Raw genomic sequence first — 18744 nt, forward strand, 5'->3', positions numbered from 1 at the left:
GTTCTATTTCTCTAAAAAAGCAAATTTGATCAAAACCCCAATCTCCCCTATCATCCAATCCCACATACTTTGGGGAGACAAAAGTCCTCGTCATGGGGTGTAAATAGATCTGACACACACTTGAGGAAAGAGAGTGATATGAGATTTCCCCTCTCTCTGAGGGGTATAAACAAACACAGCAGAAGACTGAGCACGGGGATTTCATGTAGCTAGGCTCAGGGACTGAAATGTATTTCCCCAGAGGAAAGAATGTGCTAGATATTGGTTTTTGATGTTGGCATTGTTATTTTCTATAACTTGCCATTAGTTTTTTTGCTTTTTTGTTTTTTTTTTTTTTTTCCTTAAAGAGGCAGATAGATGTTGGCAACTACTGATTGTGATGTCTTTGGTTATACAGATTTAGGGTGAGAATCTAAATAAAACAGACCATATTTTTTGGCATGATAAGACATTTGAAGCCCCAGGGAAATTTAAAAAATTGAAACCGAGAAACAGACTTGGGTCCTGCATCTGTGGTGTAGGGAATGCAAGCCATGCTCTGGACAGAGCACAAGGAAAGGAAAAGTGTACAAAGTGATCCTTCTAAACTGAATTTCAATCTGTGATTTTTGTAATATGTGGTATAATCTCATCTTCTACCACCCTTATACATCTTCAATCATTCAACCAACACACATTGCTTTTTGCAAATGGATTGTGTATGTGTGTGAGTGTGTGTGTTTAGCTCAAAGAGAAGTGCAAAGGAGCTGACAGACATCTGGATTGTAGTAATGTAATAGTATTAATAGTATTATTATAATTGCTACTACTATGATCATTAGTTACTATACTAACTGAGGATCTACATATTTTTAAAATATTTAAATTGCACAATATAGTCAGGTAAAGCATATTATTTATTTAATAACATATCTAGGGATGCCTTACTGAAAATGTTGCTGTCAATTATTTCTTATAACTTGCTATTATGGGCAAGAAAAAATTGCACAAAAATAGATATTTTGTAGTTTGACAAGTAGAGACATTTTGCTATAACATATACCAGCATCTTGAAATATATATTTGATATTTATTTTAAGTTTAGTTCAATTTAACATTATATCTGTAAAGATGAGACAATATATACTCTGGGGAAAATGCTCAGTATCACAGTGGTTGCAGAATAATGACATGTACTTGTCTCTAGGTTAACACACAGGATTTAACAGCATTCATGCTAGCTACATGAGACAAGTATGTGAGTACCTCAAATGAGATGAACAGAATAAAATATATAAAATAAGATAAAATAAATTATGAGATACAATAAGATGAAATTTCTTTAAAAAAATACTGCAATTCATTTTTTCCTAATTTCTTGAAATAACCAAATTATTTTTATTCCCTTTCAAAAAACATTTTTGATTGTAAAAGTTGGCATTAAAATGTTTGTATATTTAATAATGTGGATATAGATTTTTGGGTTACAATGGCTGATTTGTTCTCACCTATCAGGAAATTGTAAACATTTAAAATGCACAGAATGACCTGGATGGAAATATTGATCAGTTGTTCATCCACTAACTCAAGCATGTGTGCCCTCTTTATTTCCATTATCATCCACCATATCCACAGGAAAGTTGGATTTGAAATATAATTATAACTAATAATTTCATCATGTTGTTTCTATTGCATGAGTTATGATTCTTAGAAGGCTACATTTCCAAAATAATATTAATATCACATTCAATTTACATATTGTGTATTATTATCTTTCCCAATATGTAGACAAGGCAATTGGGACACAGAGAGCTTGAGTCACTTGCCAAAGACTGCATGGTGTCAAGCAGAGGAGATGAAATTTGATCCCCATATCTATAATTAAAGTTCTTAGTCACTATACTATGATCATAAAAATGATAATTTTTTAAAGAAATCCTAGGACTTCATCAGTACAGGACATGCACTCTTTTGCTACTTAAAATATCCTCCTATGATCTTTTAAGTGAATATCCCATCATAACATTTACTGACTTCCGTTATTACCTGTTTTAACTCTTCCAGACCATAAATTGTTAAGGACAAATCTATCTGTGTTCTCACATCAATTTTTATCAACTTCTTAAAACATGATTCTTTTGAAAGTATAAAGTTTCAATTTTGATAAATTTAAATTTATAGTTGGATATTTTCAATCTACAAAAACCAGACTCAGATACTAAGTATGTGGTAACAGGTATTCATGTTAAGCTAGAGTGGTGAAGAGTTGGATCAAATGAGATCTAGGTTTATACCTTGTCATCTGACACTAGCAAGTACTTTCTTATTATTACAAGTTCCTGTGATTTTATGGGTCTCACCCCCTTCAGCTATTGTTTTTTATTATCTTCTCTCAAATGAAATTAGTTTCTAATCTCCTGCAAGATAAGCTTTCTGGTGGTGGAAGTCACTCAGTCAAGCCTGACTCTTTGAGAACCCATGGGACAGTAGCCTGCCAGCTGCCTCTGTCCATGGGATTTCCCAGTCAACAATATTGGACTCGGTTGCCATTTTCTTCTCCAGGGGATCTTCCTGGCCCAGGGATTGAACCTGGGCCTCCTGCATTGTAAGCAGATTCTTTACCATCTGAGCTACCAGGGAAACCCAAGAGAAGCTTTAGAATATATATATTCATTATTTGGAGTAAGAACAGAACATGTGCAGCAAGCATCAATGCTGCATTTATAAAACCTCAAAGTCAAATCATGTTCTTTAATTTTTACTTGCAGTGTCTTAGAGTTATATGTTACATATCTATTAAACATAGTTTTTAAATTATTAATAGAGCCATTAAGATTCTTTCCCTTTTTACTCCATTAATTTAAATCTTTTTGAAACTTGATATTAAATGATGATGTTACATGTTTCCAAGTTGATTTTTAAAGTCATATATATCATTGACTTTCACATTATAATATTTGGAATACAAGTTCTTCTAAAGCACCTGTAACCTAAAGAGGCAAGTCAAAAACAGTGTTTGTGCTATAACTAGCTAGAAATGTGTTATATCCTTTCCACAGTGGCTGTTAGTTGATTGCTGATGGATGAGATGATACCATTTCCACTCTATAAAGCTGAAGGAAAGACTGACTTATGTGGGATGTGTGCAGAGGAGTCAGTAAATATTACCTTCCCGGATCCTTCTTTGTGAGTACCTCATGTTTGATCAATGTGTAAGTGGGATTCTAAAGATCATTTCTGTATGACAACTTTCAGATGAATTGGGAGGACACTTTTCAGATGTAAATGAAGTCTGAATCAAAATAATAATAATAACAAAAAAAACTAAACTCTGTACCAGATGACTTTATTATGGATTGGTATGTGCCCTCTCCAAAGATATGTTAAAGCCTTAACCTGAGGACACCAGAATGTAAAGTTTTTTTGGAAATAGAGCAATTTTCATGTAATTAGATGATGTTAGATGAAGTCCCGCTGGAGCAGGGAGGACCCTTAATCCAATTTGACTGGTATCCTTTGAAGAAGAGACAAGATGACATGAAGATAGTACACAGAGAATAGCTTTGTGACTCTAGAGGCAGAGACTCGAGTGATGCACTACAAGCCAAGGAATACCTGGTGCTACCTGAAGCCAAAGAAGGGAAGAAAAGACTCCTCCAAGAAGCTTCTCTTCTAAGGGAGCATGGCCTTGTCAACACCTCAATCTTAGATACTGAGCTTCCAGAACTGAAAGAGAGGTTGTCTGAGCCACAAAATTTGCTGTACTTTGTTACTGCTTCTTTAGGAAGTTAATATAAATGTGGATGTAGTAGAAACTTAACTACAAGTGAGTGCTTTCAATACCATTTTCCAGTGATGATTAGTTTTTCCCTTTGGACTCAGATGTGGATCTTATAATAGCTAGATTTGGTCAAAGTATGTGTCATATCCAACCAGTGGTTACAGTAGTGCACGCATGTTAATAGAGAGTAAAAATATTATAAAATAAAAAAGTAAGATGCAAAACCAAAAACACTATATTTGACTATATCAGGCACACAGAGATCAAGGTGACATGCTTTAGTTATAATTCATTTAATTGAACTGCTTAGTCATCTCTGATTATTACCAGAAATTTAAAGTTCTAAAGAATTTCATTTGTGAAAAACACATTATGAGTTATATACCAAAATAGATATCTGAATTGAAAGTTTATTAACTTTACCCTAAAATTTCAGTTTCATTCCTTGAATTCCAGTACCTAGGACTTATAACTGTTCTATATATACAAGCTGGATTAAAGAAGACAATGAAAATGATATATATTTTAATTAACTGAAATAGACAAGTCAATTGGCTCAGAACGTCACTTTGATAATGACGCCTCTAAGTTACACTATCCCAAAGCTTGAATGCTTGCAAAATAAAACTGATATTCCACATTGTTGATTTTTTTAAAATCAGCCATTAAATTAAGTATGAAATATGATTGGCATATTTGTGGAAATAGACAATTGAATTTTTTTTTAAATTATTTTCACTGTTAAGCACAGAAGCAAAATCTACCTAAGATCCACAACACGAATTATCAGGCAGTCAGCAGCATTCCTCAGAGCTAGTACCAATTTCCTAGTCATCCTGGATAGGCTTCTCTCCCTTTATCCCTAATAACCTATACGTATATTTACAGCAAATATGTTTTTTTGTTCCTTATTTTACATTTCCACCATTACCAACAACTAGTTTAGGTTCTTAAATGTGGGTATTTCACTTTCTTTCAGAGTAGTTTATCAGTCTCAGTAACACACACATAAAAATATTTCCATTTTTTCATACATATGACTGTTCTCATAAAAAAATTTTGTGTATTAAAATATTCACTTAACAAATTTTATGTATGAACCATTTTGGTGACAATTTTCAAAGACATGCAGTTTAATAATATAGACATAATATTAAAACTAGATTTAATATAGTTGATCTTTGATTATTGAAAAAGTACTAAATAGATCAATAATTTAATACTTTCTTAAATCATTTATTTACATTATGTTATAGATGTATTCAATTGTTTTTCAATAATGTCCTTGAATATTAGATAAGCAAGCTTCCATAAGAAAATTAAGAAAATTACAAAAGCTGCAGAACATGTCTGGTGATATTTTATAAATTCTATAAGATAGAGAACTGGCAATTCCTTACGGCAATTAAAGAATAGAAACCTGTCAAAAGTAGATGCCTCTTTTAAATTGTGTAACGTCATATAAGGATCTTGTATGATGTTACTTGAAATTAACAAATTACATTTGTTACTTGAAATTCATACTGCTGATAAAGTAGTCAAATATTTCTCTTAAAATATTTTATGCCTACAGTCAAACAATATGAATTAAATATATTTTTGTCAATATAGTAAAAACTCACACAAATGTAAATATATTGAATATGTTATACTTAAATAAGCTTGTTAATCATTAATCATACCTGAGTTAGTTCATTAATATCTACAAGTCCATTACTGTCGGCATCAAAATATTTAAACATTTGATCCACCAGCAACTTCTTCCGAAATACGTCATCACCATTAGGGTTTTCATTGTCTTGTGTAATGTATTTTTGATTTTGTAAATCTAAAAGCATACTTTTCATCTTGCTGTATTCAATGGCCTTGCAGTTATCTCCTGTAACAAAAGAACTAAGTTATTTTCAAAGCAATATTATTAAAAGGGAATCATTTATTTTATTAATGCTCAAAGTTGATATCTAGCAGATAACATATTTTGTATATAATATTTATGCTTCTACTTAGCATACTACACAAGGAGAAAAGAATGGACTATTAACATGAGAGGATAAAAATTTTAATTGCTATCAAATCTAAAAGCACAGTATGTACTATGTGTTTTCTCAATGCCAAAGTCATCGCTTCTATAATGGACACAGAAAAAGAGACAACTTAAATTGGTTCCAAGGCTTAAATACATCATCTTAGTTTAACTCCTCATTACACATGATTATAGTGATAATTTCAGAGATTTTGAACATGAGGTTTAGGGAGAGGAAATGACTTACCCAAGGGTAAGCTTAGATTGTGTTGAATTTTGAACTTAAACTCATGTATGTCCAGTTCCAAACTAGTACAGCAAGTTTCTAATTGGAAATGCATCTTTTTTACATTTAGATTTATTTTGAAGAATTTTGTGTGTATTTATTTACAATTTTTTTAAAATCATGCTAAACTCATATTTGCTTTCTTCTGAAAGTCTATTTTTCTGATATTTATCTATCTCTCTTGTAAGAGCACTTGGTGAGTAATATGATCTATGTTTGCATTTTGTATCTTGAAGTTTTAACCTTGCAACTATCATTTCCACAACTAAAGTATGAGCTTATTGAAGTAATAATGCATTACAGAATTCAATATCTTCCAAAAAATAGCCTGAATACTGGGGACTTCACATTCAAAGAAAGTCGTTGTTGGCTTATATTTTCAAAAATAACTACAATTACTCTATCTTGAGCTTCCCAGGTGATATTAGTGGTAAAGAACCTGCCTACCAATGCTGGAGACATAAGAGACACAGGTTTGATCCCTTAGTTGGGAAGATCCCATGGTCGGAAGAGCCTGGCAAGCCATGGTCCATAGGGTCACAAAGAGTTGAACACAACGGAAATGACAGCACTCATGCACACACTCTACTCTCTTGACCTAATTATTTCACAAGAATTTTTCTTACAGAAATATGCATGCTGATGTCTTCATAAATAACACATTGAAATGAGTGTATGTTGATAATAAATGTGATATAAAATATAGACAGAAAATGCTGTATATAATGTAATTTATAAATGAAAAAGCAGGTATTATATTAGCTAAGAACTTTTACAACATATCTTTAAAGGAAAAAACCTAACTTTATAATTGTGGTTCATTTTGACAATTAGGCTGTGGCAGAATCCACAATTTTAAAGATTTCTAAAGATTTAAAAATATATATCTGAGAAGCATAGGGTTAAAAAGCAATATTTGAATTCTCATTCTCTTCCCAAACAAGATGGAAAACAATCTTTCAGAGAGATGAGATCTTGTTTTTCAAAGACATTGAAATGACTTCTGTTGTTCAGCAATTTTAGTGTTTAACAATCCTGTCAATAACTTATTTTCTATAGCAAGATGTAAACTTTGTGCCACAGATTAAGTCAATTTTGCATCATTCTAGTCTCAGTAAAGAATAATAATTAGAATAGTTTTCATAAAAGCACAGAAATCTCTGACAAAAGAGAAAAGTAATCAAGTACAGAGGGACAGGTAGCAATTTTGGTGTCTGTGAAAGCTGCCTAAGAGAAGCCTTCAAATATACGTGCCCGTGTGTGTGTCAGGAAGAGGGAGAAACTGATCAAAGAAGGGAAAAGGAGAATAAACCATTCCAAAGCCCTCCCTGGATTTCTGTATTTGACCGTGGACCTTCCTATCATTTCATTTAACTGATGGGAAGAAGAATGGAGTTTGGGGAATCTCCCCTGGGTCCATTGTTATAGACAGATGAGAACATGGGAAATAGAATTTAAATGCTGAACACGTTTTAGTTAATATCTGAAATTTGGGGTTTTGTTGTTGTTGTTTAGTTGCTATTGAGATGCAATTTGGGGTTGTTACACTCTAATTTTGACCAAATCAAGGAATACAATCATCATGTTCTTCATGAATGCTTTCATTTCCCAAATTGTAAATTCCCCAGTAAGCCCAGGGTTTAAGTTGTTTGCTGACAATCCAAAGCTAACAAAAATAAAAGCATTACAATTAAGGCATTCATATTCCACTAAAATGTACAATGGAAAATGAAAGTGTTAGTCGCTTAGTCATGTCCGACTTGTTGTGACCCCATGGACTGTAGCCCACTGGGCTCCTCTGTCCATGAGATTCTCCAGGCAAAAATACTGGAGTGGGTTGCCATTCTCTTCTGAGAAGATCTTCCTGAACCAGGGGTCAAACCCATGTCTTCAGAACTGAGTTTTAAAATGAACTTATACATGGTTTCAGCAAAATTGTCAAAGGATTATTTGAAAACTGAAAGGCAAATATAACAATAAACTTCAGGCAAAATTACTGCTTAAATTACAGGTAGAGAAAAAAAGAACTTTCAAAGGGAGAGAGAGAGAGAGAAAAAAAAAAGGAGTACCTGAGAAATAGCAGGAAAACTATAAGAAAGTACTGAAGAAGAAGAAAAAGGGAAAAGGGCTTTTCAAGAAAGGATGTGATGAAATGCTAAACATTTCAGAGTTTAAAAAAAAAAGGGAATAAAACATGCCCATTAGATTACTTAACTTGGAGATAGCTTGTAACTTTATTTTTTTATTTTTTATTTATTTATTTATTTTTTATTAGTTGGAGGCTAATTACTTCACAACATTTCAGTGGGTTTTGTCATACATTGATATGAATCAGCCATAGATTTACACGTATTCCCCATTTTAATGAATAAGTGGAAAATTTCTATTATAATAGGCTAAAAGGAGTAAAAGCAAAATAATGATTTGAAAATATCAAATGTTTGTTTTCAATCACCCAGTCATGTCCAAGTCTTTACGACCCCATGGACTGCAGCAAGCCAGACCTCCCTGTCCCTCACCATCTGCCAAAGTTTGCCAAGTTCATGTCCATTGCATCAGCGATGCTCTCCAGCCATGTCATCCTCTAACACCCTCTTCTCCTTCTGCCCTGAATCTTTCCCAGCATCAGGGACTTTGGGTATTAAATCTTTACCACTTTTTTTAATGAGTATCAGTGAGAAAAAAAGAAGTAGCATTATTAATGAAACACAAGTTATTTAGAGACAAACATCAATGTATATTAACATACCATGGCCTCATTCAAGAATAACTTCAGGAAGGAAGCCAGCTCGTTGATTTCTTTGTTTTGGTAAGAGTCATTTCTCAATACTTAATCAACCAGTGGGGTTAGGTTGGTATAGTGAAGGAAAAGAAATGCTCTTCTGGAGTTACTTTCTGCTCCCAGAGACCAGTAAGAGATCTCCTCTGCTGTCCCTGTTCTAGACACTGAGGACAAGATGAATGAGGTCCCCAACTGGTGGTGCCTATCCACCATCTTCCTTCCTGTGAACGCAGTGATGCCAGGGCTGTGCTGACTCTGGACTGAGTCATTCTAGGGCCTTTAAAATCCATCTGGCCTTGTGGGGCATAGAAGGAGGTGGAATCTCTTTTTCTCCCCCTCTTTTCTCATTTAAACAATAGATTCATAATTTTACTCCAACTAAATTATTTTGTGAACAAAAGCATCATTGATAACACTACATGCCCCAAACATACATATTAATCCTATATTATCATTATGTGCACAAGTTCTCACATGCTTTGATTTTTTGTAAGTTAATTTGTAAGTTAATTATTGGAGTGTAGTTGTTTTACAATGTTGTATTATTAATAGCATCTGCTGTAAAGCAAAGCAAATCAATTTTTTTGTATACATAATCCATTCTTTTCTTAGATTATTTTCCCATGTAAGCCATTACTGAGTATTGAGTAGTTTCCTATGCTACACAATAGATCCTAATTGGTTATCCATTATATAAATAGTGTGTATACATCAATCCCAATCTTACAATTTACCCTTCCCCCACTTTCCTCTTAGTAGCCATAAATTTTTTTTTTCCTACATCTGTGACTCTATGCTTTATAAATAGGTTCCTTTATACCATTTATTTTAGATTCCACATATAAGCTATATTACATGATATTTGTCTTTCTCTCTCTGACTCTCCCACTTTCAAATGGGTTCACCTGGGTATTGGCAGTGCTTCTCCATGACCTATGGAACCAAGGATAGTCATATTTTATATATCTGATAGTAGTCATCAGTTTTGAGTACATGATAAGTGCTCAAAATTACAGATTCTACCAATTAGGCTTAATGCTAGTTTTTCAAAAGTTATAATTTGTTCTTAACTCTTTGAAGTTACCCTTTTATCCTTCCTCCCCATCCATCAGTAAAACATACTAATTGCTTTCAACATAAAAATATTGAAATCTAAGTATATAATATAGCTTGCCTCTTTTTAGCATTTCTAGTTTGAAATTGATTAATTTTAATTAAAGTTGAAATCTTAGAAATTAAAGAAGATATTAAATATTCTATTATAGTATCAATTCTACTCATGTATTAGTTTGCATATTGGAAATGTAGTTTCCTCAATCTATTAAATAATCACTAATAGAAACTTTTAAAGCTTTTTAATATGTAAACATATTTAAATTTATATAAAATATTTCTCAGAAAAATAGTTTGCATTTATGACATAAGGAAGGTACCAAAACTTTAGTATGGTGATTTAATATGCAGCTGTGAACAAATTTAACATGGAAAACTATTATACTTAAATGAATTGTAAATTGTTAAACTGTATTTGATGGAATTAAAATTATCTTGGTTAAAAGTAGTCTGAACAAAATTAAAAAATAAAAATAATAGAAAAAACAACCTTTAACCTAAAGGGAGCTTCTACTAAAATGTGGAAAAATAAGGGTGTAAATTGTTTTGTATCACATACACTTTACTGAAATGTCCTTATCTAACATGTTTACAGTTACACATAAGATTAATATAAAACTACTATGCTTCAAATGCTAATCTAATTCTGGAAATTTACTAATGCAAATACACATATATATACCACTTCACAACTTTGTACATGTAAAGGGCCAGGATTTTCTCATAGCTAAGGAATTTTTAAAAACAATCTACTCTCTTTTTCAGAGCAGTTTCATATTCAAGAAAAAATTGAGCAGAGAGTACAGATTTGTCTGTATACCCTCTGGTCCTCTACATGTGCAGACTCTGTCACTATCAACATTCCCACAGGCAGGGGGGAAATGACAATATAGTGATGTATCTTTAACCCAAAAAAGCCCATAGTTTATATTAGAGTTCATTAAGTACATAGGGTACTTGTGTTATATATTCCATGGTTTTGACAAACGTGTAATGACATGTGTGCATACATATCACACAGAATAGTTTCCCTGCCTTAAACAGCCTCTTTGCTCAGCCTGTTCATCTCTCCGTCCTCCTTAACCTCTGACAAACACTGACCTTTATAATTATTTCAAAAGTTCTACCTTTTTCAGACTATCATATAGTTGGAATCATATATAACCCTAACTCTAGCCCAATTCAATATGTAGCCTTCTCAGACTGGCTTCTGAGAAGCAAATACATTTAAGGTTCCTCTGTCATGGCTAGCTCTCTCTCTCTCTCTCTTTTTTTAATCACTAAATACACTGTCTAGATGTACCACAGTATATTTATTCATTTACTTACTGAAGGACATCTTGTTACTTTCAAGTTTTGGTAATTTTGAATAAAACTGCTGTAAACATCTTTGTCTAAGTATCTGGGTAGAGTTAAGTTTTCAAATCCTTGATTTGAAAGGAGCATGATTACTGAACTGTATGTAAGATTTTGATTAGTTTGTTTTAAAAAAAAAGAAAGAAAGAAAATTGCCACAATTTTTTTCCAAAGTAGCTTATACCATTTTGCATTCTCATCAGCAACGCATGAGAGCTCCTTTTGCTCCGCACCTTCACCGACAGGAGGTGCTGTGAGTGTTTTGGACCTCATCATTCTGATCGGAGTGTGGTGGCATCTCACTGTTTCACAGGGAATCTTAAGTGAATGACAGACTATATTTTACGAGACATTAGTCCCATTGCCTTTCCCCTGCTCTCTACACAGACACAATATGATTTGACTTAATTTATATCTCCTTAAATACCATTGATTTGTTAAATAGAAATGATTAGAAACATAATTAATTAATTGATATTCTTACTGATTAATTTTGGGAATTAATATTATTAGAAATAAAAGGAAAGTATGGTGAGTTAAATATTCATTCTCCAATCACATTGTTCTTTATGATGTAACTTTTGTCAATTATAGGCCATGTTGTCATTGTCAACTGTCTACATCTAATACATTTCATGCAGCAGTTTTAAAATGGGGTTTGATTTTCCAGCTTGGCAAAAGTTAACATATATTAGAATTTCAGTAATGGTGCTGTAGTAACCAAGTCACTTTGCTCTCTTTACCCTGAAAGAATATTAATTAAAATGACTTTGAGGGATGAGATTAGGTATCCTAGACTCTGTTTTCAATTATATTCATTAAATGGGACACACTTTGGAGCAAGTAGGCAATTTAGCTGCTACTATCCCCACTTAAGCTGCGATTCATGGTGTTACAAAGAGTTGGACATGACTGAGCGACTGAACTGAACTGAACTGATCCCCACTTTCTCTCATCATCCTCATAAACACAATCACACAAAGTAAAAATGCAGAGAATGCTGACAGAAAATACAACAAAATAATACAGAGTGTAACACAATGGTGATGATTATCTAGGATGTTTGGGAACTTAAGTGAAAAATGTAAATTTATCTTAGTGAAGTAAATACAATTTACAATATTAATTATAATTGTTCAAATATATGATTTTAATGTTTAATGAAAAGTCTTTTAAGCCATTAACTCTATAGTCAAAACCAAGAAAATATAATTTGCTTCATATGAAAAGGCATATTTCCTACAGAATGTATGATAGGTAATGCTGTCAAATAGTTTGTGAAATTATTTCCTAATTAGCTATAGGAAACCTATAGCTGTTTTCTGGAAACCTCTGGAAAAATAGTTTGTACACACTATGTAATAAGACCTTTCATTTTTTTTTACACTTTACTAATTTCTGTTGAAATTGTAGTGTATATTGCCTTAAATATTATACCACATTGTTCCTACAGTTCTTGTTGTATGCTGTATTTACTACAGGCTTTTAATTTTGATTTATATTACACAGATTCATACTATTTCTAGGAGTAAATATATATAAAACATATTCTTTAACTTTTAAAGAATTTGATAAAAATTATTTAAAAATTTAACCATTACAAGAAAGTAAATTTATCACTGGGTCAGAGTCAAAACTAAGATTCATCTAACTCCACTAGGAGTAGGACTGCTAGTACTTCTGAACACTAAATAATCATAGCACTCTAATACGTGGTTTTCAATGAAAATTTTATTGTTCATATTGATCTTATAGAAGATAAACTATTCATATCTGTGAAGCCACAAGGATATAATGATTTTAATCCAGTATTTACACAGGAATTATCATGTGCTGGCACTGTATAAGTACTTTACAGATAACTCATTTAATCTTTAAAATGATCATGTGAAGTAAGTACAAAGACTATACCATCTCCTTGAAACATATTAATAATAAGCCCAATGACAGGCTTTACATTTGACTTTACATGAAAGATGTAGAAACTTCTGACTCTAGAATTGTAAGCTCATCATTTAGAAATTAACTCAGACTTACCTCATGAGGTACAGAGGATGCACAAGATACAGCTATTTGTGTCTTAAGAAAATAGTTGTTTTAATTATTATGTTTATGTTATTCTACAAATTCATGTGAAATTCTGTCAAGAATTTACAATCTTCTGATGACTGCCTGCATACATATATTCTGATATGCATTTCAGTAATAAATCATGTTTTCTCTCTTCTGTATTGAGGCAGAGAGGTCTTTGTTGGTAAGATTTTTAATTTCCCCAACAATCTTTAGGGATGTTACATGACAGTGACAGAAATGACTACCCAAACCTGTCTAAACATTAAGATTCTTATAAGCACCTAATAAAATAACTTCAAAAATGTAAATCAAATGGTGATATAATTACCAGGCAAATCACAATGATAGAGAAACACTGTAATATTTCTAGATAGAAAATGCAGATCAAGAAGTCATTGAGCATAGCACCTTCATCTGGAGCAAATTCAGAAATTTACTCTTATAGGGAAATAATATTCTTCTTTAAGAATCAAGTTTAATGCTAAATTTATATACATTAAAGTTTGAAGTTGAGTTCATGAAGTTCATAGTTTGGTGTTAAAAGTTCCAAGTTACTAGCATAGTCACATGTCTTTTTGTGGTCACTGAATATCTTATTTAGTCAAGAGTTCATATGTCTTGTCTCCTAAAATATGTTACTCTTTGCTCATTTATCACAGAAAAATTCAAAAGTGATATTAAAAATAGAATTTCTTCTGTGGTTTCTAGCTTATATATTTTCTATGTAGCCTATTCATTTTTTTTCCATCAAGGAAAGAAAAGATAATAGTCATGACTGGGCATCAACCCCTGGCTGTCTTTATCTTCTTAAATTTAGCATAAAGAAATAATATTTCCAAAATGCATCTAATTCTAATGAATGGTAAATATTCAAATGCCACTCTACACTAAACATTACAATAGTAACATTTATAGTATTGATGTTGCTATTTGTTGTTATGATAGATATTTTCATGCAGGCTTAATATTGAAGAGAGTATGTAACACTTTATGCCCAAGATTAGCTCAAGATGACAGAGTAGAAAGACGTGTGCTTATCCCTTCTTGCGAGAGCACAAGAATTAAAACTAACTGTTGAACAACCACTGATGGATAAATGTTATAACCTACCAAAAAAGATACCCTACACTCCCCAGGAAGGAGAAGCCATAAGATGGTAGAAAGGCCACAAAGATGATAGAGTCAAATTCCACACCTGCTGGATGGGCAACCCACAACCTGGGAAGCAATTATACCACAGAAGTTGTCCCACTGCAGTGAAGGCTCTGAGCCCCAAGTCTTGTGTACACCAAGACCCAGGGGAAAAGAGCAGTGACCCCAAAAATAAGTGGGTCAGCCCTACCTGCAGGTGTATGAGGGTATCCTGCAGAGGAGAGGGTATGCCTGGGACTCAACATGGGGCAAAGACTCTGGCAGCAGCAGTTCTGGGAAGTACTCATTGGTGTGAGCCCTTCCGAAGGCTACCATTAGCTGCATCATACAACCTATACCCTCCCATACTGGGTTGCCTCAGTCCAAACAACCAACAGGGAGGGAACACAGTTCTAATCATCAGCAGGCAAGTGGATTAAAGTTTTTCTGAGTATGACCATTCCTAACAGGGAGATAAGATCCAAATCTACCCCCCCCCCCATCAATTGTTTCTATCAGGAATCTTGCCCAAGTCACTTAGATAACCTCACCAACCAGAGGACAGATAGCAGAAGCAAGAAAAGCTACAATCCTGTAGCTTATGGAAAGAAAACCACAGTCACAGAAAGTTAGACAAAATTAAATGGCAGAGGATTATGTCCTAGATGAGGGAACAAGATAAAAACCCAAGAAAATAGCTAAAGGAGGTAGATATAGGCAACCTTCTAGAAAAAGAAAACAGAATAATGACAATGAAGATGATCCAGGATTTCAGAAAAAGAATGGAGGCAAGTTTCAGGAAGATGCAAGAAATGTTCAACAAAGACCTAGAAGAACTAAAGAACAAGCAAACAAAGATGAGCAATACAATAATTGAAAAGAAAAAAATACATTAGAAGTAATCAATAATGGAATAACTGAGGTAGAATGGATAAGTGACCTGGTAGACAGAATGGTGGAAATCACTGTCTTAGAACCAAATAACGGGGTGGGGGGAAGGAATAAAAAGAAATGAAGACAACCTTAGAGACTTCTAAGAAAATATTAATTGTACCAGCTTTCACTTCCATAGACTGAGGAGCCTGGTGGGCTACAGTCCATGGGGTCTCAAAGAGTCAGACATGACTGAGCAACTTCACTTTCACTTTCACATTATAGGAGTACCAAAAGAATAAAAGAGAGAAAAAGAACCTGAGAAAATATTTGAATACATAATAGCTAAAAACTACCCTAATTTGGGAAAGGAAAAAAGTCAACCAAGTTCAGGAAGTGCATCTCTGCAGGCTCTGCAGTGCTCCAGGCAGAATAAACCCAAGGAGGGACACATCGCAACTCAGAGTAATCAAAGTGATAAAAATTAAAGAGAAAGAACAAATGTTAAAAGTAACAGGGCAAAAATAACAAATAGCATACAAGGGAACCCTTATAAGGTTATCAGCTGATTACTTAGCAGACATTCTGCAGGCCAGAAGGCAGTGTCACTATATATTTAAACTGATAAAAGGAAGAACCTATGACCACAAGTATACTATCCAGCAAGCCTCCCATTCAGATTTGATGGAGAAATCAAAAGCTTTACAGATGAGCAAAAGCTAAGAGAATTCAATACCACCAGAGAAAACTGTACACATATAGATTGATATATCAAAACCTTATAGGAACACCAAACCCCAAAGCTACAATAGATACACACACACCACACTACACACAAAGCAACCCAAACACAACACTGTAGATGGTTACCAGGCCATAAGAGAAGAGAACAAAAAAGGATGAGAAGAAAAATACCTACAAAAATAAACCCAAAACAACTAAGAAAGTATCAATAGAAACATATATATCAATAGTCACCTTGCTGCTGCTGCTGCTGCTAAGTCACTTCAGTCGTGTCCGACTCTGTGTGATCCCATAGACGGCAGCCTACCGGGCTCCCCCGTCCCTGGGATTCTCCAGGCAAGAATACTGGAGAGGGTTGCCATTTCCTTCTCCAAAGCATGAAAGTGAAAAGTGAAAGTGAAGTCGCTCAGTCGTGTCTGACTCTTAGCCACCCCATGGACTGCAGCCTACCAGGCTCCTCCGTCCATGGGATTTTCAAGGCAAGAGTACTGGAGTGGGGTGCCATTGCCTTCTCTGAATAGTCACCTTAAATGTAAATGAATTAAACCCTTCAATCAAGACATAAACTGGCTGAATGGATACAAAAATAAGATATAACTATAAAAAATATATGCTATCTACAAGAGACTTCAGACCTAGGAACACATAGAGACTGAAAGTGAGGAGATGGAAATTAGAAGACAGATGGAGTAACAATACTAACATCAGGCAAAATAGACTTTAGCATAAAGACTGTCATAAGAGACAAAGAAGGACATTCACAAAGTGAGCCTTAGTAAATTTATGAAAATCAAAATTATAGCACAAGATCAACCCGAGAGAAAGATATAATAGTTGTAAATATATATATGCATCTGACATTGAAGGACCTCAGTATATAAGGCAAATACTAATAGCCATAATGGGAGAAATTGACAGTAACATAATATTAGTGGGAGACTTTAACATTCCACTGGCATCAATAGACAGATCATCCAGAAAGAAAATCAATAAGGAAACACAGGTCTTAAATGATACATCAAAGGAGATGGACTTAATTGATGTTTAAAGAGCAATGAATCCAAAATCATCAGAATACACAGTTATCTTAAGTACATATGGTACATTAAGATTCTCTAGGATTGACTACATGCTGGGCCACAAAGTGCGCCTTGGTAAATTTAAGGGAATCAACATCATGTAAAGCATCTTTTTCTGACCACAACACTATGAGATTAGAAATCAACTCTGAGAAAAAAATAACTGGAAAAAACACATGAAGGCTAAACAATACTCTACTAATCAACCAACAGATCACTGAAGAAATCAAGAGGAAATGAAAAAATGCCTAGAGACAAAGTGAAAATGAAAGCACAGTGATCAAAAAGCTATCGGGTGCAGCAAAAGCAGTTCTAAGAGTGAAGTTTATAGTGATACAATCTTACTTCAGGAAACCAGAAGAAATCTCAAATAAACAACCCAACTTTACAACTTAAGAAACTAGAGAAAGAGGAAAAAACAAAAGCTAAAGTTAGTAGAAGGATATAAATCAAAAGATCAGCACAGAAATAAGTGCAATAGAGACAAAGAAAATAATAATGATTAATAATTATTAATAATAATTAATAATAAATGATTAATGAAACCAAAAACTGTTTCTTTGAAAATATGAACAAAATTGATAAATCTTTAGCCAGACTCATTAAGAAAATAAAGGAGATGACTCGAATCAATAAAATTAGAAATGAAAAATAAGTTAAAAAAAAAAAAGTTAGAACTGACACTACAGAAATACAAAGAATCATAAGGGACTAGTACCAGGAACTGTATGCTAATAAAATGGACAACCTGGAAGAAATAGAAAATATGAACTGACTAATCACAAGCTCTGAAATTGAAACTGTGATTAAAAAATCTCAACAAACAAAAGTCCAGGAACTGGTGGCTTCACAGGCAAATTCTATTATATATTTAGGGAAGAGCTAACATCTGTCTTTCTGAAACAAGTTCATTGTGTGAGATCACCATCACCCTGATACCAAAACTCAACAAAGATATCACCAGAAAGAAAACTACAGACCAATATCACTGATGAACATAGCCATAAAAATCGTGGTCCAAAAGGACATATGCACGCCGATGTTCACTGAAGCACTGTTTACAACAGCCAAGACATGGAAAGTACTTGTGTCCACTGACAGAGGAATGGATAAAAAAAATGTAGTGCATGTATACAATGGAATATTACTTAGTCATTGAAAAGAAAGAAATAGTGTCATTTGTAGCAGCATGGACAGTTTAGAGTTCATCATACCTGGGTGATGTAACTCAGACAGAAAAAAACAAATACTGTATGATATTGCTTACAAGCAGAATCTAAACAGAAATGATACAAATGAACTTATGAAACAGAAAGAGATCCACAGACTTAAAGCAAACTTACAGTTACCAGTGGGGAAGGGATAGTTAGGGGGTTTGGGATGGACATGTACACACTACTGTATTTAAAATGGATAACCAACAAAGATCTACTATATATCACATGGAACTCTACTAAATATTTTGTGACAACATAAGTGGGAAAATAATTTGACAAATAGATAGATGTATAAATGAATCACTTT

At 33.5% G+C, this 18744-nt stretch overlaps 1 protein-coding gene across 4 annotated transcripts in view; it reads right to left on the reverse strand.

Moving 5' to 3' along the window:
- The window catches only part of FSTL5 (follistatin like 5), an 864807-nt gene that overhangs the window by 426384 nt on the left and 419679 nt on the right, over positions 1 to 18744 (reverse strand). For all 4 annotated transcript variants that reach the window (XM_043902330.1, XM_043902328.1, XM_043902329.1 and 1 more), the window contains exon 5: positions 5443 to 5639. In XM_043902330.1, the coding sequence (XP_043758265.1) occupies positions 5443 to 5639 (197 nt within the window). The remainder of the gene's footprint in view (positions 1 to 5442; positions 5640 to 18744) is intronic.

The sequence above is a fragment of the Cervus elaphus genome, chromosome 5 (assembly GCF_910594005.1).
Source record: "Cervus elaphus chromosome 5, mCerEla1.1, whole genome shotgun sequence".
Classification (NCBI taxonomy): Eukaryota; Metazoa; Chordata; class Mammalia; order Artiodactyla; family Cervidae; genus Cervus; species Cervus elaphus.